This window comes from Symphalangus syndactylus, chromosome 23, assembly GCF_028878055.3.
Source record: "Symphalangus syndactylus isolate Jambi chromosome 23, NHGRI_mSymSyn1-v2.1_pri, whole genome shotgun sequence".
Lineage (NCBI taxonomy): Eukaryota > Metazoa > Chordata > Mammalia > Primates > Hylobatidae > Symphalangus > Symphalangus syndactylus.
Window position 1 is genome coordinate 52,909,254 of NC_072445.2, and position 24,938 is coordinate 52,934,191.

Here is a 24,938-nt window from a genome sequence, read left to right on the forward strand (position 1 = left end):
AAAAAATTAACTATGTGTGGTGGTGTGTGCCTGTAATCCCAGCTACTCAGGAGGCTGAGGCAGGAGAATCACTTGAAGCTGGGAGGTGGAGGTTGCAGTGAGCCGAGGTTGCGCCACTGCACTCCAGCCTGGGTGATACAGCAAGACTCCATCTCAAAAAAAAGAAAAAAAAAAAAGGAGTTAGATTTGGCGTGGGAAGCACTTCTGTTCACTAGGTGGAATGCCCAGGGGTGCAAATCTGATTCTTCATGGAGGCCTTTCCTAGGCGAAGAACTTGAGGAGTCCCCTGACTGAGTTCAGCTTCTCTTCAAATTTGAGCACTTTGTCAGCAGAATCCAAGCACAGAATGGGTGGCCACTTTGGGGGCTGTTGCAAAAGGTCCACAGGACTTCCAAGGCACCTTCAAACTCTAAAAAGACATAATTCCTAATGATGTAAAGCTAAACTGTTTTGAAAAAGAAATGTTTTTCCTGGGGAAGGAGCAGCACCAAATCCAAGATGGCGGCCAGCAGGAGGCTGATGAAGGAGCATGAAGAAATCCGCAAATGTGGGATGAAAAATTTCTGTAACATCCAGGTCGATGAAGCTAATTTATAAACTTGGCAAGGGCTTATTGTTCCTTACAACCCTCCATACGATAAGGGGGCCTTCAGAATCGAAATCAACTTTCCAGCAGAGTACCCATTCAAACCACCGAAGATCACATTTAAAACAAAGATCTATCACCCGAACATCGACGAAAAGGGGCAGGTCTGTCTGCCAGTAATTAGTGCTGAAAACTGGAAGCCAGCAACCAAAAGCGACCAAGTAATCCAGCCCCTCATAGCACTGGTGAATGACCCCCAGCCCGAGCACCCGCTTCGGGCTGACCTAGCTGAAGCGGACCGTAAAAAATTCTGTAAGAATGCTGAAGAGTTTACAAAGAAATATGGGGAAAAGTGACCTGTGGACTAAAATCTGCCACGATTGGTTCCAGCAAGTGTGAGCAGAGACCCCGTGCAGTGCATTCAGACACCCCGCAAAGCAGGACTCTGTAGAAATTGACACGTGCCACCGCCTGGTGTTCACTTGTGGCAGTTACTAACTTTTTACAGTTTTCTTAATCAAAAGTGGTCTAGGTAACCTGTAAAGAAAGGATTAAAAATTTAAGATGTTCTAAAAAAAAAAAAGAAAAGAAAAAAGAAAAAAGAAATGTTTAGTAAACTATTATTTATTTATTTATTTATTTATTTTTGAGACAGAGTCTTACTCTGTCACCCAGGCTGGAGTGCAGTGGCATGATCCTGGCTCACTGCAACCTCTTGTCTCCCGGGTTCAAACAATTCTTATGCCTCAGCTTCCCAAGTAGCTGGGATTACAGGCATGTGCCACCATGCCCAGATAATTGTTTTGTATTTTTAGTAGAGACACAGATTCACTGGGTCGGCCAGGCTGGTCTTGAACTCCTGGACTCAAGTGATCCGCCCACCTCAGTCTCCCAAAATGCTGGGATTACAGGTATGAGCCACCATGCCCAGACTAGTAAACTCTTCATAGAAGAGGTGAGGACTAATCTGGTCTTTAAAGTTGGAAAGGGTCAGGAAAGCAGAAAGAAGAGTCACTCTGCAAAGAACCAATGGGAACTGTTTTTTAACCTGTAACACCAAATGAATCGTGCCCCTCTCACCGTAAGACCTATTCTTCTCATCTATTCATGGTGTTATGGGCCATCATCCTCCCAATCCCTTTCTCAGTCACTTGCAATCCTTTGCCTCCCTCAATCCTCACATCCCATTGGTTGCTAAATTGCTCCACTTTTTTCGCTGCAGTAAGTTCTGCATCTGTTCCTTCTGCTCCATTTGTGCTATCATTGGCTTTGTTCAGGCTATCATCACCTCTCATCTGGATGGCTACAATAGCCCTCTGGATGGATACAGTGTTGCCAAATTAATTACTCTGAATCAATGCTCTGAATATGTTAATCCCTGGCTCCAAATCCAAATGCTTCGTTCAGTTCCTATTGCCTTTACAATAAACATGAAATTTCTTAGGCACTCAAGGCTTTCATGATCTGGCAGAGAATGAGGGAGAAGGAGAAAATGAGACAGAGAGGGGATTGATTAAATTTTGTATATTCTTTCTTCCTTCCTTCCTCTCTTTATTTTTTTTGAGACTTGAGTCTCACCCTGTTGCCCAGACTGCAGTGCAGTGGTACAATCATGGCTCACTGCAGCCTTGACCTAGGCTTTCTAGCAATCCCCCTGCTTCAGCCTCCCAAGTAGCTGGGACCCCAGGCACATGCCATCACGCCTGGCTAATTTTTTATTTTTTGTAGAGACAGAGTCTCCCTATGTTGCCCAGGCTGGTCTCAAACTCCTGGGTTCAAGTGATCCTCCCACCTTGGCCTCCCAAAGTGCTGAGATTTCAGGTATAAGCCACTGCGCCTGGCCTCTGTATTAGTTTCTTAAGACTACTGTAACAAATGACCATGAAATGGGTGGCATAAGACAACAGAAATTTAGTGTCTCAGAGCTCTGGTGACTAGAAGTCCCAAATCAAGGTGTCAGCAGAGCCGTGTTTCCTCCAGAGGCTTCCTTTCCTCCTCCTAGCTTCTGGTGGCTCCTGGCAAACCTTGGTGTTCCTTGGCTTGTGGTTGCATCACTCCTATCTCTGCCTCTGTCTTCACATGGTCTTCCTCCCTGTGTATCCAAATCCCCCTCTCCTTTCTCTAATAAACGCACTAGTCAGGCCAGGCACGGTGGCTCACACTTGTAATCCCAACACTTTGGGAGGCCGAGGTGGGCGGATCACCTGAGGTCAGAAGTTCGAGAGCAGCCTGAGCAACATGGCAAAACCCCATCTCTACTAAAAATACAAACATTAGCTGGGCATGATGGCACATGCCTGTAGTCCCAGCTGCTTGGGAGGCTGAGGCAGGAGAATCACTTGAACCTGGAAGCGGAGGTTGCAGTGAGTTGAGATCATGCCACTGCACTCCAGCCTGGGCGACAGAGCGAGACTCTGTCTCAAAAAAAAAAGAAAAAAAAAAAGACACTAGTCATTGGATTTAGGGCCCATCCTAATCCAGTATGGCCTCATCCTAACTTAATTATTTCTGCCAAGACCCTGTTTCCAAATAAGGTCACATTCACGGGTATTGGAGGTTATGGCTTGTACATACCTTTTTGGGAGTTACAAATTCAACCCTCTGCAATTCCCATTGATAGAGACTGCCAGAGCAATGGCTTAGCATAGGGATGGTATATTGCTTGTGAAAAGGTCCTGGATAAAGAATTTCAGGAATGGTGGGAGGTACTATTAAACAGAGAGGTTTTTTGTTTGTTTGCTTATTTGTTTTTGAGACAGAGTTTGGCTCTTGTTGCCCAGGGTGTAGTGCAATGGCGTGATCTCAGCTCACAGCAACTTCTGTCTCCCAGGTTCAAACGATTCTCCTGCCTCAGCCTCCCGAGTAGCTGAGATTACAGGCATGTGCCACCATGCCTGGCTAATTTTGTATTTTTAGTGGAGACGGGGTTTATCCATGTTGGTCAGGCTGGTCTCGGACTCCCGACCTCAGGTGATCTGCCCACCTTGGCCTCCCAAAGTGTTGGGATTACAGGCGTGAGCCACCGCGCCCGGCCTGAGAGTTTTTTGAACAATAGACTAGCACGCATGATTAAAGGATAAAATTTTAATTTTGTGAAAAATCGGTTTGGAAGCTGGATTTAGGAGTGATTAGAGGAGGCAAAGCTAGGAGGGTTAAGAGGATGTCTCAGTAGCCCAAAAGTGAAGAGGTACGCACAGACCTAGATTCTTAGCCCCAGAGGGCTGGAAATTTCACCTCTTTCTGAGCAGCAGCCGAGAGCCTGTAGCCAAAAGCCTATAACCCTGTTTGTAATACAGTAGGGCGCTCAGAACACATTTGTTGAACAAGTGAATGGACAGGCAAAGTGAGATTGTAGCAGTAGGAATGCAGAGGAGGAAAGATGCAACAGGCCCTTCAGACGTGGGCTGAGATAGCTGGCTCTACAATAAGATGGGGCTGAAGCGGTTGTCCTTCAGTGTACACAGGGGACTGGTTCCAGGAACACACAAAACCATGCATACTCAAGTCCCACAGTCGGCTCTGCAGAGCCCACAAATAAGAAAAGTTGGATCTCTCCGTTTTGGACCTGCCAAATATTGTCTTTTCTTTTTTCTTTCTCTTTTTTTTTTTTTTTTTTGAGACAAAGTCTTGCTTTGTTGCCTAGGCTAGAGTGCAGTGGTGTGAACATGGCTCAATGCAGCCTCAACCTTCCAGGCTCAAGTGATCCTCCCACCTCAGCCTCTCCAGTAACTGAGACTACAGGCACATGCCACCATGCCCGGCTATTTTATTTATTTATTTATTTTTTTTGGCGAAATGGGGTTTCTTTACATTGCCCAGGCTGGTCTCGAACTCCTGGAGTGAACCTCCCGCCTCGGCCTCCCAAAGTGTTGGGATTACAGGCGTAAGGCACTGTGCCAGAGCACGAATACTGTATTTTCAATCAGACTTTGGTTGAAAAAAAGCCACGCGTAAGTGGACTCGTGCAGTTCAAACCCGTGTTGTTCGAGGGTCAATGGTAGTATCACTTAACATCAGGCCCATAGCTTGGCACCGGTTGGAGGCGGACGGAGCCTCTCCTAGCACCTGCCGCACACTGTCTAGCATAACAGGTCTCCACGCCCTCTCTTCCACCTTAGCGTGTGCCTCTGCATCATGCTATTCATGTTTCTGTGTGTCCTCAACAGCACCCTGCACACAGTGAAACCTCAATACATCTTCCAATAAGTGGATTTCTAGATTTAAGCAAAATCGAAAGATTCCTGGATCTAAACTCTGGGTTTTTGACTTCTGTACGCTTCAAAATGCCTGGCACTCGGTGAGCGCCCCTTAAGCACTTGTTGAACCAAACAGAATAAATCAGAATCTCCCAGTTCCGCCCTGGCAGCGAGGTCTGCATTTGGCAGGATGACAGAATCCATTGCTATTAAATTCTTATGTAAGAGTTAATGGCCCTCCCAGCCCACTTGACAACCCTCCCACGACAAGAGAGGCCGGGAAGGGAAGGGAGAGCACTATTTACAAACATACAGTTTCAGTGGTAGATTCACAGATTCATTACTAGTCTCTATTCACCACAAAGATCTTAAAATACTGCTGCGGGCTCCTTGTGGGACAGAGAGGGCGGCGTGCCGGGGCTCGGAAGGGAAGGCCTGCCCACCCAGCGCGGCGAGCCGTGGTCCTTGCTGCCGTCCCGGGGCTCCGGGTGGCAGCGGCCCCAGAAGGCGGCTGGAGCTCACGGCGGTGTGCGGCGGGGCCGGGCGCCGGTGCAGGCTTGGCCTGGAAGGTCCCCTGGGGAAACAATGCGTCCCGCCCCGGACTCCAGCTTCCCCTAAGCGCCGCGCTGCTCGCCGCTCCCCTCACTGCCGTCCCGCCGCTCCAGAGGGCGCGGCGCGTGGCCGTGTCCGGCCTCTCCCGAGCCCCGGCGGGCGACGGGCGCGGAACATGGCGGCGCGGGGCCCCGGACAGCCGCGAGGGGCCGCGGCGCTGCGGTCTGGGCTGGGGCGGCGCGGCTAGAGCTGCGCCTGGGCCCGCCGGCGAGGCCTCCTCCCAGCCCGCCGCCGCCGCCGCCGCCGCCGTCGCGCCCCGCCCCGCCCCGCGCGCCCGCCCCTCCCCGGGCCGCGGCCGTGCCCCGCGTCGCGCTCCCCCGGGATGGCCCGCGCGCCTCGGCGCTGCCTCTCGGAGCTCACGGCGGAGCGGCGGCGGCCGCGCTCGAGGGGCGCGCGGCTGCAGCGGCGGCGGCGCCGCGCGTGAGGGGCCGCCTAAGGCCCAGCGGGCGCGGCGGGTGGCCGGGCGAGCGCAGCCAACATGTCGGATACCAAGGTAAAAGTTGCCGTCCGGGTCCGGCCCATGAACCGACGAGGTGAGGAGCTTTCCGCTCTTTTTTATTTCTGCTCGGGCTGAGGGCGGGTGCAACTTTAGAAACTGCGGGGCCGGGACGTCGAGAGCGCGGCCGGGGCCGGGGGGCCGGGGCGGAGGCGGTGTCCGCGTTGGCCGTGGTGCCCAGGGCGCCGTCTCCAGGCTCGGCCGCCTCCAGGGACCGAGCCCCGCGCGGCGCGGCTGGCGGGCGAGCGGGCGGGCTGGAGGCGCGGATGCTGGACTTTGCAACGTCCCTTTCTCTCTGTGCTTTCAGAACTGGAACTGAACACCAAGTGCGTGGTGGAGATGGAAGGGAATCAAACGGTCCTGCATCCTCCTCCTTCTAACACCAAACAGGGAGAAAGGTAAAGCGGGTTCCGAGAGGGCGGCTGGGAGGATCCAGCCTCGCGGGGTCCTGCAAGTTTGAGCCAGGAAAATGGGAGTGCTCTTTCCTATTGTTAGGAGGATGGCTTCAAGTTTGTCGCCCGCCCCTGTTTGAAGCTGTTGCAAGTCCAAGTTCCTCTCCTCCCTCGCCACCCTTCCCCTCCTTCTAGAGCGGCGGCAGGCAGGGCACCCTGGCCACAGCACCAGTCAGCTGAGCCCGGGCGGGCTGCGAGGCACCTGGGAGGGAGAGGGCCGGATGGGACCCCATAGGTGATACGTCCAGCGGTCACATTTCACAGACAGGAAAACTGAGGCCCGAGGCGGGCAGGTGACTAGCCCACGACCTCATTGTTCGTGGAACCCAGTGTCCGTGATCCTTTTCATCACTGCAGCGTTTGTTTCCTTTGGCAGAATTGTTGAGGGACAGTGTGTGTAAAATGGGAGGAAAAAATAAAGCAAGACTCTTGTACGATGCAGACTCAGGCTGGATTAGTTAATATCTATTTTAGTTGTTGCTGAGTTGAGATAATGCCTCAATGTAATGCGCGAATTTTGATTTTCAAAGAAACAAAAGTAGGGCCTTGAACTGTATAGACACTGAGGGATGTTTAAAAAGGGGCTGTATTTACTAGATGGCAACATATTTGCATTTGAAAAGTGGTAACTGTTGGATCCTTATTAATTCCGTTCTGTTCCATGCAGCAGTATGGGATAATGCCCCAAAATAATTTGAATATTTGGCATTTTTCTAGTAAGCCTCTGCGAAGAAATCGGTTGGAATTTATTCAATATAATAATGCAGTAGCTTGTAAATATATATATGTGAAAAAGCGGGAGCGATTACAATATTAATTTTCCTTGGAAATGAATATGAGTTTGTGTTTCCAAGAATCACCTGTTGATCGATGGAATACAATTTAGTGAATTTCGTTCTTCAGAGATTTTCACTGAAGAGAGACTCTGAAGCAGGGTTTGTGACGTTATTGCTTAGAGAAGCAGTGCCTCCATTCTATAATGTGTGGTGTTCAAGCTCAGTTTTGCCAAATTTGGGGAAAGAAATCATGAGGAGATAAGATTGGGGATTCTTTGCTCTTCGTGTTGAGCATAGCAGTTTTTATCCAGTTTGCAAACATTCTGCTACCTTTAGCAGATTCTGGTGGTGATATTAAATAGCTAAGCTATATTTAAAAATGTTGTGTTTAACACTGAATGTAGTGTTTATTGTACATTGTATTGAATGTTTAGTAATGGATGTTTTTTAGATGCATTTATAGCAGTGTAGATAGTATAGTATATTTCATGGTGATAGTAAACTCTGAGTACATTAAATATTTACAGATTAAATTAGATGCTCATATCACCAACGAATGTCCCCTCCCCGCACCCCCCTGATATTGTTTCGGGAAGAAATTCTGTTGGATCAGATTCTTGAAAGCAGTCTCGGGGAACAGGTAGAATACTTTTTAGCTCCTGTTGTGTAGCTGCTACTTGTTTTCCTTGCTGGCTTGGCACCTGCTCCTTGTCACTCTTAACCATGAGCAGTGCGACTGTTAGCTACTGTTTAATGACATGAAGTGTTATCATTTGTGAAGAGAAACAGATTTGATTTTGTGGAATTTGGATACAATCTATAACTGGACAGTTGGTTGCAAATGCTAAGTAATCAGCTGATCATTTTTCGGGCTGAACCACGTTAGTTACTAATCAGGATCTTTGAGGTAAAGATTTGAAGGGTGATTTTGGAATCTATTCATCTGCTTACTTACTGTGATAGTCCCTTATCTGGAGTTATAAAAATAGCATTGAAATATGGGTACTCTCGTGTTTTGTCCTTCTGACAGATCTAATTCTTTGAGTAGCAGATGAGCTTTCTGTGGGATTCTGTCTTGGGTACCCGTCATTTCATTTACAGATAAACTGAGGAGTCAACAAAACAGTGCTCCTTGTACATTAGGATTACTGTCTTTGCACAGATGAAGACACCAAATGCATTTTTATTTTCATTATTCAGCTTGGTTTCATATTTCTCCACAGACTTTTCCCTTAAAGTAACAGTGCATTTAAAAATAGAAACAATTCTTCCCTTGGGCTCTGGGTTGATTAATTGCAACAATGCTTCATGCTATGTTTGCAATTCATTTCTGTCATTGGTTTTTAGATAGTGCTCAGGGCAGGGCAGGTGAAGAGTAGAATACTGAGAATGTTATTATTTTTCATACCTACAAGTCCAAGGTTTGAAGTGTAAGAGGTCTTTAAATGCATATTGGCAAACCTGTGTCAAATTGAGAATTACTGCTTTTCTGAAAGTTGCAAGAAATTATCAATGAATTAACCATGGATAGAAATTGAAGGTTAGTGGGTGAAAGTTTTCAGTCTTACCAGTAAAAACAAGTGAGAATACATTAATGTCCAGGAAAAAAAAAAAAAACAGATGGGGTCAGCTTTCATTATTTCCCCGTTTTACAAAACCAAAGCCAAGACTGTGTAGCTAGGACTAAAAGATCAGAGGATGTCTGAGGTTAAAGATGTTTGTTTTGTTGCTGAAATTCTAGTATTGTAATACATTGCCTAAGTCCAGGTTAGTAGTTGATATGTATACTGATCACCATTCTGAAACATTAAGACACATGGATATGTTTCTTAAAATACCATTGCATTGCTCTCCAGGAGACATTTATGAAGTTCAGATCATTTCAGTACCATGCTCAGCATAGGGAATTCAAAGATACTTGTGGATCCAGTACCTACACCAGAGTCAGTCACCTTGGAGCGAAGGGGGAGGGAGAGGAAAAAGTAGTTAAAATACAATGTGGTAAATTACGCTGGTGTATACTTTTGCCATTTCATGAACCACATAATTTCGAAATTCTCTATTTCCTCTTCTTTCTCTCCCTGGAGGCTGTGAACTCCCTGAAGGCAGGTAGGTACCTTGTCCAACTTCTCTTTGTGCCTCATGCTCCTGCATACTGGCACTTAGCAAGGGCTTAGCAAATGTGATGGGAGCATTTGAGGAGGGGCTGTGGATGCTACCCAAGGTCCTGGCAACTTGCCAAGACAGGTGGTGTTTGTGTGGTCTTATGGATACTGAGAGCATAGGTTCACTTTTGCAAGACGAGGAGAGAGTCGTTTGCCAATGAAAGTGAAAGCATACCTGCAACACGTTGCTTCTGGATGCTTGTATGTGTGTGAGGTGAGGGGGTGGAGTACGATTCAGAAGCAAGGTAGTTCTGGGCTGGGTGAGGTAGCTCAGACCTGTAATCCCAGCACTTTGGGAGGCGAGGGTGGGCGGATCTCTTGAGGCCAGGAGTTTGAGACCACTCTGGCCAACATGATGAAACCCTGTCTCTCATAAAAATATAAAAATTAGCTGAGTGTGGTAGTGCATACCTATAATCCCAGTTGCCCGAGAGCCTAAGGCAGGAGAATCGCCTGAATCTTGGAGGTGGAGGTTGCCATGAGCTGAGATCATGCTACTGCACTCTCGCCTGGGCAACAGAGTGAGACTGCATCTCAAAAAAAAAAAAAAAAAAAGAAGAAGCAAGACAGTTCTGGGGGTGGGGTGGGTATGGGTGAAGGGATGGAGTGGGGTGAAGGGAACAATGGAATGAGAATCCCTAACTTGGTAAAAAGGGTGACATACACAGTGAAACGTCTTCCTCTTCACCCCCGCTGTCATCCCTACTTTGCCCATCTTTTCACCTCTTGGAAAATGGGTAGCCACTGTCATTTAGTTCTCATGCCTTTTTTTCCATATATATGTGCATTTTTAATACAACTATATACACAAATAAGTATCTTATTTATATATTTTTTAAGAAATATCTTTGGTAGCTTTCTTTTTTTTTTTTTGAGATGGAGTCTCGCACTGTCACCTGGGCTGGAGTGCAGTGGCGTGATCTCGGCTCACTGCAACCTCCGCCTCCTGGGTTCAAGCGATTCTCCTGCCTCAGCCTCCCAAGTAGCTGGGATTACAGGCGGCCACCACCACGCCCAGCTAATTTTTTTTTGTATTTTTAGTAGAGACGGGATTTCACTATGTTGGCCAGCCTGGTCTCAAACTCCTGACCTTGTAATCCGCCTGCCTCGGCCTCCCAAAGTGCTGGGATTACAGGCATGAACCACCGCACCCGGCCCCCTTTCAATACCAGCATATTAAGACTTACTCATTCTTTTTTACATTCAGTGTGAATGGTAGTGATGGTTTTTAAAATATAGGTGGTTGGCTTACGGGTCTGATCCCTGTGACTTTTAGGAAGTGATGCTATGCTGTGAAAAGAATATAGTGGAACTTGCTTTCTACAGAAGTTTTTGTTCTTAATTATTTTATGTAAGTGAATTGTAAGGTAAGACTCCAAAATAAAGTGCATATCTAACGTACTGTGTAAAAATCAAATGTTGGGCTAAATATGGGCTCTCAGTAGAAGAGCATGAAAGTTTTTAGCTTCCTGTTCATTTTTTCCATATGGCATGATGAAGAATACACCTTGCAAATCGTGTGAGGGAGGGTCAGTGGAAGAAAGCTTCCTCTTAATAAGCTTTGTATTTTCTAGTTTATTCACCAGCGGTATCCCTATCTGAACATCTGAAATCCAAAATGCTCCAAATTCCTGGGGGCCAGGCACAGTGGCTCACACCTGTAATCTCAGCACTTTGGGAGGCCAAGACAAGCAGATCACCTGAGGTCAGGAGTTTGAGACCAGCCTGACCAACATGGTGAAACCTGGTCTCTACTAAAAAAATACAAAAGTTAGCCGGGTGTGGTGGTGCACACCTGTAATCTCAGCTACTTGGGAGGCTGAGGCAGGAGAATCGCTTGAACCCCGGGGGGTGGAGGTTGTGGTGAGCTGAGATCGAGCCATTGCACTCCAGCCTGAGCAACAAGAGTGAAACTCCGTCTCAAAAAAAAAAAAAAAAAAAAAAAAATGCTCAGTTGGTAAGTATATAATGCATATATTCCAAATTCAAGAAAAATTCAAAATCCAAAACTTCTGGTCCCAAGCATTTTGGATAAGGGCTATTCAGTCTGTAAATATTGCAAGTTTTAATTTCTAAGCTGGCTTCCTCCACCATTCTGAAGGCTTCTAGGATGGTTCCTTGGCTCCTGTGTCTCTGTAGACCAGAAATTTAAATATTAGTGAAAGTCATACATAATTAGATAAGTCACCTAAAAAGCAGTAATACTCCACATTATAAAATCACCTGTGGGACTTTGAATTCTCTTTTCTGTGTTGTTATTCTTCTCTCTGCCCATATTACAGAGTTAATTGTAAGAAAGCAAAGGATAAGGCCGGACGCAGTGACTCACGCCTGTAATCCCAGCACTCTGGGAGGCCGAGGCAGGCAGATCACGAGGTCAGGAGATAGAGATCATCCTGGCCAACATTGTGAAACCCCATATCTACTAAAATACAAAAAATTAGCCTGGCGTGGTGGCGTGTGCCTATAGTCCCAGCTACTCGGGAGGCTGAGGCAGGGGAATGCTTGAACCCGGGAGGCAGAGGTTGCAGTGAGCCAAGATCGCGCCAGTGCACTCCAGCCTGGCGACAGAGCAAGATTCAGTCTCAGGGAAAAAAAAAAAAAAAAAAAAGAATATTTAGGTTTCACTAATATAGGAGTGACCATTCTTCAGCATGACATGAGTGGGATTTCAAGGAGCGTTATAATGGACTATTTTCATTAGCTATCAACATTTTCAATTTGTTTTAAAATAAAGGTGTGTGAAATCTTACTTTAAAAAACAAGACATTAGAGCTGGGCATCGTGGCTCATGCCTGTAATCCCAGCACTTTGGGAGGCCAAAGTGGGCGAATTGCTTGAGCTCAGGAGTTCAAGACCAGCCTGGGCAACATGGTGAAACACTGTCTGTACAAAAAAATACAAAAATCAGCTGGGTGTGATGGCATGTACCTGTAGTCCCAGCTACTTGGGAGGCTGAGGTGGGAGGATTGTTTGAGCTTGTGAAGTCAAGGCTGCAGGGAGCTGAGATCACACTACTGCACTCCAGCCTGGGTTATAAAGTAAGACCCTGACTCAAAAAAACAAAAACAGAAACAAAACAAAACAAAACAAAAATTAAGACATTGGGAATGATAGTAAGAAGTGTTAAGAAAAATGAACAGGCCAGGTGCAGTGGCTCACGCCTGTAATCCCAACACCGTGGGAGGCCGAGGTGGGTCGATCACTAGGTCAAGAGATCCAGACCATCCTGGCCAACATGGTGAAACCCTGTCTCTACTAAAAATACAAAAGTTAACTGGGCATGGTGGCATGCACCTGTAGTCCCAGCTATTCGGGAGGCTGAGGCAGGAGTATCACTTGAACCCGGGAAGCATAGGTGGCAGTGAGCCGAGATCATGTCACTGCACTCCAGCCTGGCGACAGAGTGAGACTCCATCTCAAAAAAAAAAAAGAAAAAAAGAAACAAAACTAAAAGTAATTATAATACAGTGTAGTTTAGAGTGGTTATATTATTTTGTTGACAGTCAACAGTTAAAAATAAATTTTACATTATGAACCTGGATATGTATATTTAAAAGGTTCATGAAAAAATACTCTTAACTGTATGCAATGTCTTTTATTTTCTATCCCCTTCTGTTAGAATTCATTAAAGACATAATGGCTATGTCTTACCAAATTATTTCTCAACCCACTAATGAGTGAAAACTTATATTTTGAAAAACATAGGTTTAGTTAGTAAGAGCTTGGGCTCTGGGTTTTTGTTTTTGTTTTAACCTGTATACACAGTTTAAAGTGTGAAGTGGTTATATAATTTATAAAGGCTGTGTTAAAAAAAAAAAAAAAAAGTCCCCCTCTTCATTTCTTTCCCCAGAGGCAACCACTTTTAGTGGTTTTAATTCATTCTTTTGGAATTTCCCGCCGTATTTCTGAATAACATGCTGGTAATGCTAGTTTTTTATTTGCTCTCTTTGTTCTCTTTCTCTGCTTTATTCTCACCTCACCCCCAAATTCTTCCCACCTGCTCCCTATCTTCCCAATATAGTAATTTTGGTTGGATCAATATTTAGTGTTGACATTATTTATATGACTCTACCGAACATTGTTGACATTGAGCTATGAATTGTTCCATGAATTCTTGTCATACAAAACTTTTTGTTTTGCCTGGCGTTAATGATTGTTGCTTTTTTCCCTCATTTTTCTTTATTTTGCTTCTTTTTCTATGTACTTATTACTTCAGCATCCGAACTCTCTGCCGCTTCCCTAAATCTTTTTTCAAGACTTTCAAACATACCAGGTGCTCTCTGGAGTTCCTCTTCTTAGAGACATTTCTCCTTGGCCCTTCTTACGTGTTCTGTTGTGATCTGGTAGCCCTCTCCACTTGGAGCAGTTGCCTCCCTGGGGTTTCCCGCACCATCATTCAGGGGATTCCCTTGACCTGTCTTCTGTGTGGAATCTCCTATTTTTCTATTTTCCTTCCCTTCTTCTTGGTTTCCTGCCTCCATTTTGTAGAGCACATCCTTCAGTAGTTTCCTAAGAAAGCATGATTGGAAGGTGAAGTTTTTTGAAACTATGAAAAGTATCTCAATTCTACCTACTCACCTTATTGATAGTGTGACTGTGTATCATATTTTACTTTAAAGACATTATTCCACTGTCTTTTATCTTTCAGTGCTTCTGTTGAGAAATTATTTGGGTTTCTAATCCTTTTGACGTGACCTAGTTTATTCCCCTCTGGAATCTGTTAGAATTTTTTTCCCTATTTTTGTTAAATCACAATAGTGGGCCTTTTTGAGCTGGAAACTCATATCTTTCAGTTCTGAAAAAAAATTATTGAATTAGTTCATTAATAAGACTTTCTCTTTGTTCTCTTTTTTTTTCTGGAACACCTATTAGGACATGGGGTTTCCTGAACTGGTCTTCTGATGGTTTTATTTTTTCTTTTTACTTTTTACTTCTTGTCTTTTTGTCCTACCTTTTGAGAGATTTCCTCCACTATATCTTACAAGCCTTATGTTTAATCCTTATGTTTAATTTTTTGTTTCTGCTATCACATTTTTAATTTTCAAGAACTCTTTTTGGTCTCTCTTTTTTTTTTAAAGCATCTTATTCTTGTTTCTTGGTTGTGGTATCTTCTCTGAGGACATTAATGATAATTTTCTCCATATAGTCTGCTTTTTGTTTTCTCCCTAAAGCACATTGTTTTGTTTGTTTGTTTTCGTATATTTTATGTTAAGGACATTTCTCAGATATAACTGTATCTCAGCTAAACTCTGAGGTTTCTCCAGGGCAAGGACTATACATGATTTATCTTTGTGTTCTCAGTACTTAGATTCAAGAATGCCTTACACACCAAAAGCATTTTGTAAATTCTCTTTGCAGTTACTATTATTATTAAAAGCTTTTGTCAAATCCCTTTTCTATTTAACTTCCAACAATAAAAGCAATAATTTTCTTTTTCTTAAGAACATTGATAAATGCTAGAATTGAAAGTAGTAGCTACTGTAGACAACTCAGTTACCCACATTCATAAGCATAGTTTGTTAATAAAAAGCTGGAAATTTTTTTTTAGATGGAGTCTCGGTCTGTCGCCTAGGCTGGAGTGCAGTGGCACAATCTGGGCTCACTGCAACCTCTGCCTCCCAGGTGCAATCGATTCTTGTGCCTCAGCCTTCCGAGTAGCTGAGACTATAGGTGTGCACTACCACGCCTGGCTAATTTTTGTATTTTTAGTAGACATGGGGTTTTGCTGCATTGGTCAGGCTGTTCTCGAACTCCTGGCCTCAAGTGGCCTCCTGGTCCACCCTCCTTGGCCTCCCAAAGTGCTGGGATTACAGGCGTGAGCCACCATACCCAGCTGGAAAATTTTTAAAAATCATACTTTTTGCATCACTGTTAAAAGTTATTTGGTGTAACATTTAAAAAGGTGTATGCCATATTATTATATCTTTTGTCTCACATATTTTCAGAATAGTACCAAAATAGCTAGTTTATCACCCCACTACTTAACTCAGCTTCCGGTGGCGAAATCCAGCTAGAAATAGTGGAAAACTTGAATTGTCTTCAATTTTCAATAAAATTGCACATGCCATGTACTCATATTTTTAAGAAAATTTACAGGAACAAGTTTCCCTCAAATAGTAAACATTCTGCAGATATCAGTTTATTGGACTAAAGTTACCCTTTCTCAGATCTTCCCTGGAACAAGAGCAGAGAAGATGTTTATATGTTTAGAATTTAAAGAAATTTTCAGAACATTACCTGCAAAGGAAACAGAATAGCAGAGAAATAAACAAGACATTCCGAAACACTTAGTGAGATTACTTTGTACCTTGGCATATAAGAAATTCAGTTTATTAATGTCAGAGCTATCAACAAAGGATGTAATGGAAATGCTAAAATTTAGATGAAAACAGGTATTAAAACGAGTTGATTTATGTAAGATCCAGGAGTTATCTTTTCAAAAAAGACCACTCTACAAAATATTTCTGGATATTTAGACATGCAAATGTTAAGAAGAAATTCCTCCTTGGAAATTAGTTTATTTGGTATTTTACCACTCAACAATTAGGTGAAAACTAAATAAAAACAAAGTTTTCACATCTCTTTGTAAAATTTTATTTGTGAAAAATGTATAATTCTTATATTCGATTGTAGATCTAAGATTAAAAAGGAAAAGTAGAGAGGACAATCCTCCTAGACTCACAGGACTAGAAAGACCTGATACTTCACCAGTCCAAGCCCCCTCATTTGATTGAATCCTGTGTTAATTTCATGTTACTGTGAGATTAACAATTCAGTGAGTCATTGATCAAGTAGGACTATTTTATCAAATTATCCTTGCAATGTACTTTTCATGTCAAAGCACGATTGTATCTTTTTTAAAAGTTGCATTGTTATACACTCTAAAATGTTTTTGCATAGGTAACTTTATAAGAAGCATGACAGAAACAAAAAAGAATCATTGTCCTACCAAGCTTAACAAATCAGTTATTCTGGAAGGGAAAGCATTAGGAGATATACCTAATGTGAATGACGAGTTAATGGATGCAGCACACCAACATGGCACATGTATACAATATGTAACAAACCTGCACGTTGTGTAGTTGTGTACCTGTAACCTAGAACTTAAAGTATAATTTAAAAAAATTAAAAAAAACAAACAAAAACAAATCAGTTATTTTTCCTTTACCTTTATTTTGTCCTTGCCCATATAATACAAATATTTGCTGTTGCAATTTTGTGTTTTGGTTTTCTCCCACTTATATTTTGTCATGCTACAAATAGTCATAGTTTTCACATTTATAATTTTAATAATCGAATATAGTCTCTTGAATTTTTAATCATTTCTATATTTTTAGGCCTTACAGTTGTTTCTCTTAGAGATTACAAATAAGAGCATCTTCATGAAACATTTTAGTGCCCTTGGCTTACCAGTTGAAAGGCATTTCTTCTCATGATTGCCAGCACAAAAATACACATCTTTGCAATTGTATGACAACATGAACTATTCTCTTAACATTATAGTGAAGCTAAAAGTTGATAATTTCCATATTTAAGTATGAGAGACGACATGGTAAAAATGATTTTGTATGGGCAGTAGTAACAAGATGGGTGGTATTCAAACTTGAATGTGCATCAGAATCACCTGGAGGGCCCCACCCTGACAGGTTCTGATTTGGTAAGTCTAGGGTGGAGCCTGGGAATGTGCATTTGTTTTTCTTTTTTTTTGAGAAGGAGTCTCGTTCTGTTGCCCAGGCTGGAGTGCAGTGGCGCGATCTCGGCTCACTGCAAGTTCTGCCTCCCAAGTTCACGCCATTCTCCTGCCTCAGCCTCCCGAGTAGCTGGGACTACAGGCGCCCGCCACCACACCCAGCTAATTTTTTTATATTTTTAGTAGAGACAGGGTTTCACCATGTTAGCCAGGATGGTCTCGATCTCCTGACCTCGTGCTCCACCCACCTTGTCCTCCCAAAGTGCTGGGATTACAGGTGTGAGCCACCACAACCAGCCTTTTTTTTTCTTTTTTATGAGATGGAGTGTTGCTTTGTTGCCCAGGCTAGAGTGCGGTGGCGTGGTCTTGAGAGGTGACAGCGTGCTGGCAGTCCTCAGAGCCCTCGCTCACTCTCGGCACCTCCTTTACCTGGGCTCCCACTTTGGCGGCACTTGAGCCCTTCAGCCCACCGCTGCACTGTGGGAGCCCCTTTCTGGGCTGGCCAAGGCGGGAGCCGGCTCCCTCAGCTTGCAGGGACGTGTGGGGGGAGAGGCGCGAGCGGGAACCGGGGCTGTGCGCGGCGCTTGCGGGCCAGCTGGAGTTCCGGGTGGGCGTGGGCTCGGCGGGCCCCGCACTCGGAGCAGCCGGCCGGCCCTGCCGGCCCCGGGCAATGAGGGGCTTAGCACCCGGGTCAGCGGCTGCAGAGGGTGTACTGGGTCCCCCAGCAGTGCCAGCCCACTGGCGCTGCACTCGATTTTTCACCGGGTCTTAGCTGCCTTGCCACGGAACAGGGCTTGGGACCTGCAGCCCGCCATGCCTGAGCGTCCCACCCCCTCCATGGGCTCCTGTGCAGCCCGAGCCTCCCCGATGAGCGCCGCCCCCTGTTCCACGGCGCCCAGTCCCATCGACTACCCAAGGGCTGAGGAGTGCCGGTGCTCGGCGCGGGACTGGCAGGTAGCTCCACCTGCAGCCCCGGTACGGGATCCACTGGGTGAAGGCAGCGTGGCCCCTGAGTCTGGTGAAGATGTGGAGAACCTTTATGTCTAGCTCAGGGATTGTAAATACACCAATCGGCACTCTGTATCTAGCTCAAGGTTTGTAAACACACCAATCAGCACCCTGTGTCTAGCTCAGGGTTTGTGAATGCACCAATTGACACTCTGTAGCTACTCTGGTGGGGCCTTGGAGAAACTTTGTGTGGACACCGTATCTAGCTAATCTGGTGGGGACGTGGAGAACCTTTGTGTCTAGCTCAGGGATTGTAAATGCACCAGTCAGCGCCCTGTCAAAACAGACCACTCGGCTCTACCAATCAGCAGGATGTGGGTAGGGCGAGATAAGAGAATAAAAGCAGGCTGCCGGAGCCAGCAGTGGTAACCCACTCGGATCCCTTTCCACAATGTAGTAGCTTTGCTCTTTCGCTTCTTGCAATAAGTCCTTCTGTTGTTCAGTCTTTGGGTCGACACTGCCTTTATGAGCTGTAACACTCACCGCAGAAGCCAGCAAGACCACGAACCCACCGTGGAGGAATGAACAACTCTAGACGTGCCGCCTTAAAAGCTGTAACACTCGCCGCGAGGGTCCGCGGCTTGATTCTTGAAGTCAGTGAGACCAAGAACCCACCGATTCCGGGCACAATTTCAGCTCACTGCAACCTCCACCTCCCAGATTTAAGCAGTTCTCTTGCCTCAGCCTTCCGAGTAGCTGGGGTTACAGGAACCCGCCACGACACTTGCTATTTTTTTTTTTTTTTTTTTTTTTGTATTTTTAGTAGAGACAGGGTTTCACCATGTTGGCTAGGCTGATCTCAAACTCCTGACCTCAAGTGATCTGCCCTCTTCCTTCCAAAGTGCTGGGATTACGGGTGTGAACCACTGCGCCCAGCTGGGAATGTGCATTTCTAACAAGTTCCCAGGTGATGGCTGATGCTGGTAGCACGGGACCAAGCTTTGAGAACTGCTAGTCTAGACCAGCACTGTCCAATAGAATTTTCTGAGATGATGGAAATGTTCTATGTCTTCACTGTCCAATATGGTAGCCAGTAGCCCTATGTGATCATTGAATACCTGAAATGTGACTACGATCAAGGAATTTAAATTTAAATTTTCATTAATTTAAATTTAAATTTTCATGAACTTAAATTTTCATTAATTTAAATTTAAACAGCTATATGTGGCCAGTGTATTAAACAACATGGATCTGGACTTTGGTTCTCAACCTTGGCTGCACCACAGAATTTCCTGGGATGCTTTAAAAATAGATGCCTGGGTCCCAGACCCAGAGATTCTCACTTAATTGGGCTGTAGTACACCTTGGACACTAGGATTTTTAAAAAAGCTTCCCAGGTGTCCCAGTTACTATTGTTGCTTAACAAACTACTCTAAAACTTAGTGATCTAAAAAAAAATTCCATTTTACTATACCCATGAATTCTGTAGGTTAGGAATCTGAACAGGACAAAGTAGATATGACGTGTCTTTGCTCTACAGTGTCTGGGGGTATAGTCATCCAAAGGTTTGACCAGGTGGAATGCCCAAGACTTAACGCACGTGGTTGGCTGTTGATTCTCATGTGTGGCCAAGGTTGAAAACCGTTGGTCTAGTGTAATAAACCAGGTTCTCGCCGGGTGCAGTGGCTCAAGCCTGTAATCCTAGCACTTTGGGAGGCCAAGGTGGGCAGATAATGAGGTCATGAGTTCGAGACCAGCCTGGCCAACATGGTGACACCCCATGTCTACTAAAAATACAAAAAATTAGCCGGGTGTGTTGGCGTGTGCCTGTAATCCCAGCTACTCAGGAGGCTGAGGCAGGAGAATCGCTTGAACCCGGGAGGTGGAGGTTGCAGTGAGCTGAGATCACACCACTGCACTCCAGCTTGGGCGACAGAGCGAGACTCTGTCTCAAAAAAATAAAAATAAAAAACCAGATTCCTAACATAAGGACTCTCTAAACAGATGTATTTAATTAAAGTGCATCTTGCTATTTGTTTTTACTTGAATTACAGTAGAGGGGAAAGAATTACCTAACTTATTTAAATGCAAAGTACTTGTCTGTCCTTCACCTGATACCGACTTGTTAGAAGGCACAGGTTCTTTCTCAGCTTTCTGGTTTGAGAGTTGTGGGCTCCAGTTCCGGTTTCCAGTCCTGTAATGATGTGACAATTCTAGCAAAGCCATGGGGACCCCGTACATGCAGAGGCTCCGATTTGGGCTATGGAGAAGCAGCATGGCACAGTGAACTGTGAGAAGTCTGGGTGCCATCTGGTTCTGCCACTGACTTGGTCTGCTTCTTTGAGATAGCTGTTAATCCTTTTGCATCTAAGTTTCTTCATCTGTAAAACTGAGGGCTGGACTAGATAGTCTGTAAGGGTTTTTTTTTTTTCTTTAAGTTGTAATGTTCAGATTTATCCCAATGGTATTTTGAGAGTTGAGTTAAATAGAGTAAGTAGGTAACATTTATAGGAGCTGAAATACATTGCATTTTAATTTACTTCTTGGCCAGGGTGTTAGGTGAACTGAAGAGGACAGGGTCACCATTCTTGGGAGGCTTGGTTTGCACGCAGTAGCTGATACGAGAATGGAAGGTGTCAAGTGAAATAAAGCAGCAGCATGAAGTCGTTATCAGCTACCTGAGAATCCTGGATTCCTTACAGACATTCTACATACCTCCTTTGCCTGTGTCTACAGAACATTGTAACAGAATCATCTGATTTGAATCTTTTAATTAGTCTTCATCTTATACAGTTGTGCTCTTTGCGAGATCCAGTGATTTTGAAGCTGTTCTTAAAGGTATACAGCTGTTTTATGCAACAAGTATATATGTGTGGGAGTGGAGAAATGACATTTATTGTTGGTTTAGAACTTCCTTGGGCATCGTGTTTTGTTTCTGAGGATTCTGCTGCAACCCTGCCAAACTCCAGTTCATCTGCAATATTTCCTATCTTCCACTGTGGGATTAACTCAGGTTAGTGTGTCTGTGTCTCAGGTTTATGCCCTCTTCCCCTTTCTTTCAAAAGCAAAGTGGTTATTGATTCCGTGGGGCTTTTCAGGGTCTGGTCTGTGGGCTTGATGAACTGGCTGCTGTTAGAAGAGGCTTGAGGGAAACCTCTGTTTGTAGTTCCCCTTAGGGGAAAAAGTTTGGAGCCTTGTTTTTTTTTTTGTTTTTTTTTTCTCTCTCTCTCAAAGACAGGGAACAGGAAGGAAGCCTTTGAGGAAAGGGAAGCTTTGCTCTTTGCTGTTGGCCCTTTGTATTGTCTTGGGGAGACACTCCCTAGACTGCACACCCACCACAAATGACCATAAATATTTCTGTATCTGAAGCTGGAGCCTCAGGAAAACCAGAAAGCGCAAAACGACGAACTGCATAGGCATCTGTTGTGAGTGTTGAAAAGATCTGTCCCAGATTTTGGAAGGGCCACATACAATAAATCCACATGTAGTTTGTTGAACAGATTAACAAGCCTTTAAACATACTTACATTCTGTTCTAGGGTTTAATAAAACAAGTCCTCAGAATTGATGCCTTTGGTGCCCACCTATTTTTCCAGCTAAAGAGAGAATGTGTAAAGATTTATAGCTGAGCTTGCAGTTGTAATTGGACCTTTGTAATTGTAAGATTTTTAAATGAAATATGGTTTTTGGTTTTGTTTTGCCTTTTTGCTCTCTACTTCTATTCACACAGTTAATTACAGTTTAGTATTCACTATACAAATTGTAACAGGGAATGGTTACATTATGACATTGAGAAAGATCCTTAAAATTATTTGTTTCAAGGATAATGTTTTGAATAAAGAGGAAGGATTGTAGTGGGGAAGGTTTATCAAGATAATGGTGTTAAATTTGAGCAGCCTTATCCACTTTTAAGCATCTCGTTTTGAATCTAGACTTACAAAGAGTTACAGTACAAATAGGTAACATTAGCATGGTAATGTCACTTTAAGTTTTTTGAAGCCTTGAAGTATTTTTGGCTTTGATGGAATAGTATTCCTCTTTCTAGGATTACAGCCTGGTCTACATTTTTATGATGAATTATGCATTGGAAATAGTGTTCAAAAATTGCTGGTCTACTGTAATCCTAGGGACTTTTTTTTAAGCTCTCTAGCTAGATTATTACTTAACTAGTTTTGTTTTTTTTCCCCCCAAGAGTGACTGTTAGCTGCCCTTGCTCATTGGTTCTCAGACTTAAGGATTTTTAAAAAACAGTAGAAATAAAAATTTGGATAAACAGAGTTCCCAGCCTCTTTTAAATATGCCAAGTAATCACACTAAAACAAGAGCAAGCCAGGCGTGGTGACTCACTCCTGTAATCCCAATTCTTTGGGAGGCAGAGGTAGGAGGATCGCTTGGGCCTGGGAGCTTGAGACCAGCCGCAACATGACAAAACCCCATCTCTACAAAAAATAGAAAAATTAGCTGGGTGTGGTAGTGTTCACTTGTAGTCCCAGCTACTTGCAGGGCTGAAACGGGAGGATCACTTGAACGCAGAAGGTCTAGGCTGCAGCGAGCCATGATTATGCCACTGCACTCCAACCTGGGCGACAGAGTGAGACCCTGTCTCAAAAAAAAAAAAAAAAAAAAGGAAAAAGAAAAAAGCACTACTAAATCTTAATATTTTATTATAAAATAAAGGTCAGTTTAACACCAGAATAGGAGAAAGGACAATCTCAGAATTTAAACCTTGGATACATTTAATTTTGTGAAGTCATCACATTATCCCTTTTCCTGGAAATTAATGGATATATCACCATAGCTACGTGACCCCTGAACTATGAAGTACAGTTAGGTGTCCCTGGTGTGTGCAGTATTTTTTTTTTTTTTTGAGACGGAGTCTCACTCTGTCGCCCAGGCTGAAGTGCAGTGGCACGATCTTGGCTCACTGCAATCCACCTCCCAGGCTCACGCCATTCTCCTGCCTCAGCCTCCAGCGTAGCTGGGACTACAGGCACCTGCCACTGCACCCAGCTAATTTTTTTTTTGTATTTTTAATAGAGATGGGGTTTCACCCCGGTCTCGCTCTCCTGACCTTGCGATCCACCTGCCTCAGCCTCCCAAAGTGTTGGGATTACAGGCATGAACCACCACGCCTGGCCATGTGCAATGTTTAATAGTACATCAACTATTGGCATTCTGAGTGTGTCCAGAAATGGTGGGTTCTTGGTCTCACTGACTTCAAGAATGAAGCCGTGGACACTCGTGGTGAGTGTTACAGTTTTAGAGGTAGCGTTTCCAGAGTTTGTTCCTTCTGATGTTCAGATGTGTTCAGAGTTTCTTTTTTCTGGTCGGTTCGTGGTCTCGCTGGCTCAGGAGTGAAGCTGCAAACCTTCGCAGTGAGTGTTACAGCTCTTAAGGCAGCACAGCTGGAGTTCATTTACTCCTGGCAGGCTTGTGGTCTCGCTGGCTTCAGGAGTGAAGCTGTAGACTTTTGCAGTGAGTATTACAGCTCATAAAGGCAGTGTAGACCCCAAGAGCGAGTAGTAGCAAGATTTATTGCAAAGAGCAAAAGAACAAAGCTTCCACTGTGTGGAAACGGACCTGAGCGAGTGGCCATTGCTGTCTTGGGCAGCCTGCTTTTATTCTCTTTTCTGGCCCCACCCACATCCTGCTGATTGGTAGAGCCGAGTGGTCTGTTTTGACAGGGCGCTGATTGGTGCATTTACCATCCCTGAGCTAGACATAAAGGTTCTCCATGTCCTCCATCAGATCAGTTAGATACAGAGTATCAACACGAAGGTTTTCTAAGGCCCCACCGGAGCAGCCAGACACAGAGTGTCGACTGGTGCATCCACAAATCTCGAGCAAGACACAGGGTGCTGATTGGTGTGTTTACAATCCCTGAGCTAGACATAAAGGTTCTACACATCTCCACCAGACTCAGGAACTCAGCAGTGGATCCTGCACCAGGGCTGCAGGTGGAGCTGCCTGCCAGTCCTGTGCCATGCGCTCGCACTCCTCAGCCCTTGGGTGGTCGATGGGACTGGGCACCGTGGAGCAGGGGGTGGCGCTCGTCAGGGAGGCTCGGGCCACACAGGAGCCCATGGAGGGGGTGGGAGGCTCAGGCATGGCGAGCTGCGGGTCCCGAACCCTGCCCCGTGGGAAGGCAGCTAAGGCCCAGGGAGAAATCGAGCGCAGCGCCAGTGGGCTGGCACTCCTGGGGGACCCAGTACACCCTCCGCAGCCGCTGGCCTGGGTGCTAAGCTCCTCATTGCCTGGGCAGGCAGGGCCGGCCGGCTGCTCTGAGTGCGGGGCCCGCCAAGCCGACGCCCACCCGGAACTCCAGCCGGCCCGCAAGTGCCGCTCGCAGCCCCGGTTCTCTCTCGCACCTCTCCCTCCACACTCCCTGCAAGCTGAGGGAGCCGGCTCTGGCCTTGGCCAGCCCAGAAAGGGGCTCCCACAGTGCTGTGGTGGGCTGAAGGGCTCCCCAAGTGCCCAGTGGGAGCCCAGCAGAGGAGGCGCCGAGAGCGAGCGAGGGCTGTGAGGACTGCCAGCATGCTGTCACCTCTCATGAGGATCTTGGGTCCTTCAGGCCAGATCATACTAAGAATGATTAAAGGATATTTTCCCTTAAAAATTGACCAGTCTCTGTTATTTGTATGTAGACTGAATTTTTTGAGTGGTAGGCTACATCTTTGTTTTTGTATTTTGATGTATTGAAATAACCTCACCAATCTTTTTAAAAGTTAGCCAAAATAAAATTGAAATTTGTAAAAGTGTTGTAAATTACTTTGAGCTGCAGCTTTTCCCTTGGAAATCTATTTGCCTTTTGCACTGTTTTGATAGATACCTGCTGAGTATAAATAAGTAGTTTTGTAAAGCACTATCAAGTGTTGTGACCAAGAGTGTGCTCTTTGGAGAAAAAGTGCTCAGGTGACTGGATATAAGGCTTTTAAGTGGTTATAACCTATGTCTGTTCAGTACTCCTATCTGAGCCTATCACTAACATCCCTAGAAAAAATTCAGTAAGAGGATT

At 45.0% G+C, this 24,938-nt stretch overlaps 2 protein-coding genes across 8 annotated transcripts in view; both read left to right on the forward strand.

The window, feature by feature from the left end:
- The first annotated feature begins 483 nt into the window (after positions 1-483).
- LOC129473596 (ubiquitin-conjugating enzyme E2 L3-like) lies at positions 484-1,162 on the forward strand. The gene is made up of 2 exons (XM_055264239.2): positions 484-526; positions 623-1,162. Exons 1-2 carry the CDS (start codon positions 499-501, stop codon positions 940-942), a joined length of 348 nt encoding a protein of 115 aa, XP_055120214.1. The 5' UTR covers positions 484-498; the 3' UTR covers positions 943-1,162.
- Positions 1,163-5,676: 4,514 nt separating this feature from the next.
- The window catches only part of KIF13A (kinesin family member 13A), a 244,840-nt gene continuing 225,578 nt past the window's right edge, over positions 5,677-24,938 (forward strand). For all 7 annotated transcript variants that reach the window (XR_008654282.2, XM_055264088.2, XM_063632214.1 and 4 more), the window contains exons 1-2: positions 5,677-5,927; positions 6,198-6,288. Coding sequence is in view for 6 of the 7 variants with exons in the window: in XM_055264088.2 (XP_055120063.1) it covers positions 5,873-5,927; positions 6,198-6,288 (146 nt within the window). In the remaining variant the exon portion in view is untranslated. The remainder of the gene's footprint in view (positions 5,928-6,197; positions 6,289-24,938) is intronic.

Excerpts from the sequence above, each read along its gene's own strand:
- LOC129473596 (XM_055264239.2), top strand. The coding sequence starts at position 499 with ATGGCGGCCAGCAGGAGGCTGATGAAGG. Across the intron at positions 527-622 it reads CAGCAGGAGGCTGATGAAGG|ACAACCCTCCATACGATAAG; the intron begins AGCATGAAGAAA and ends TTATTGTTCCTT.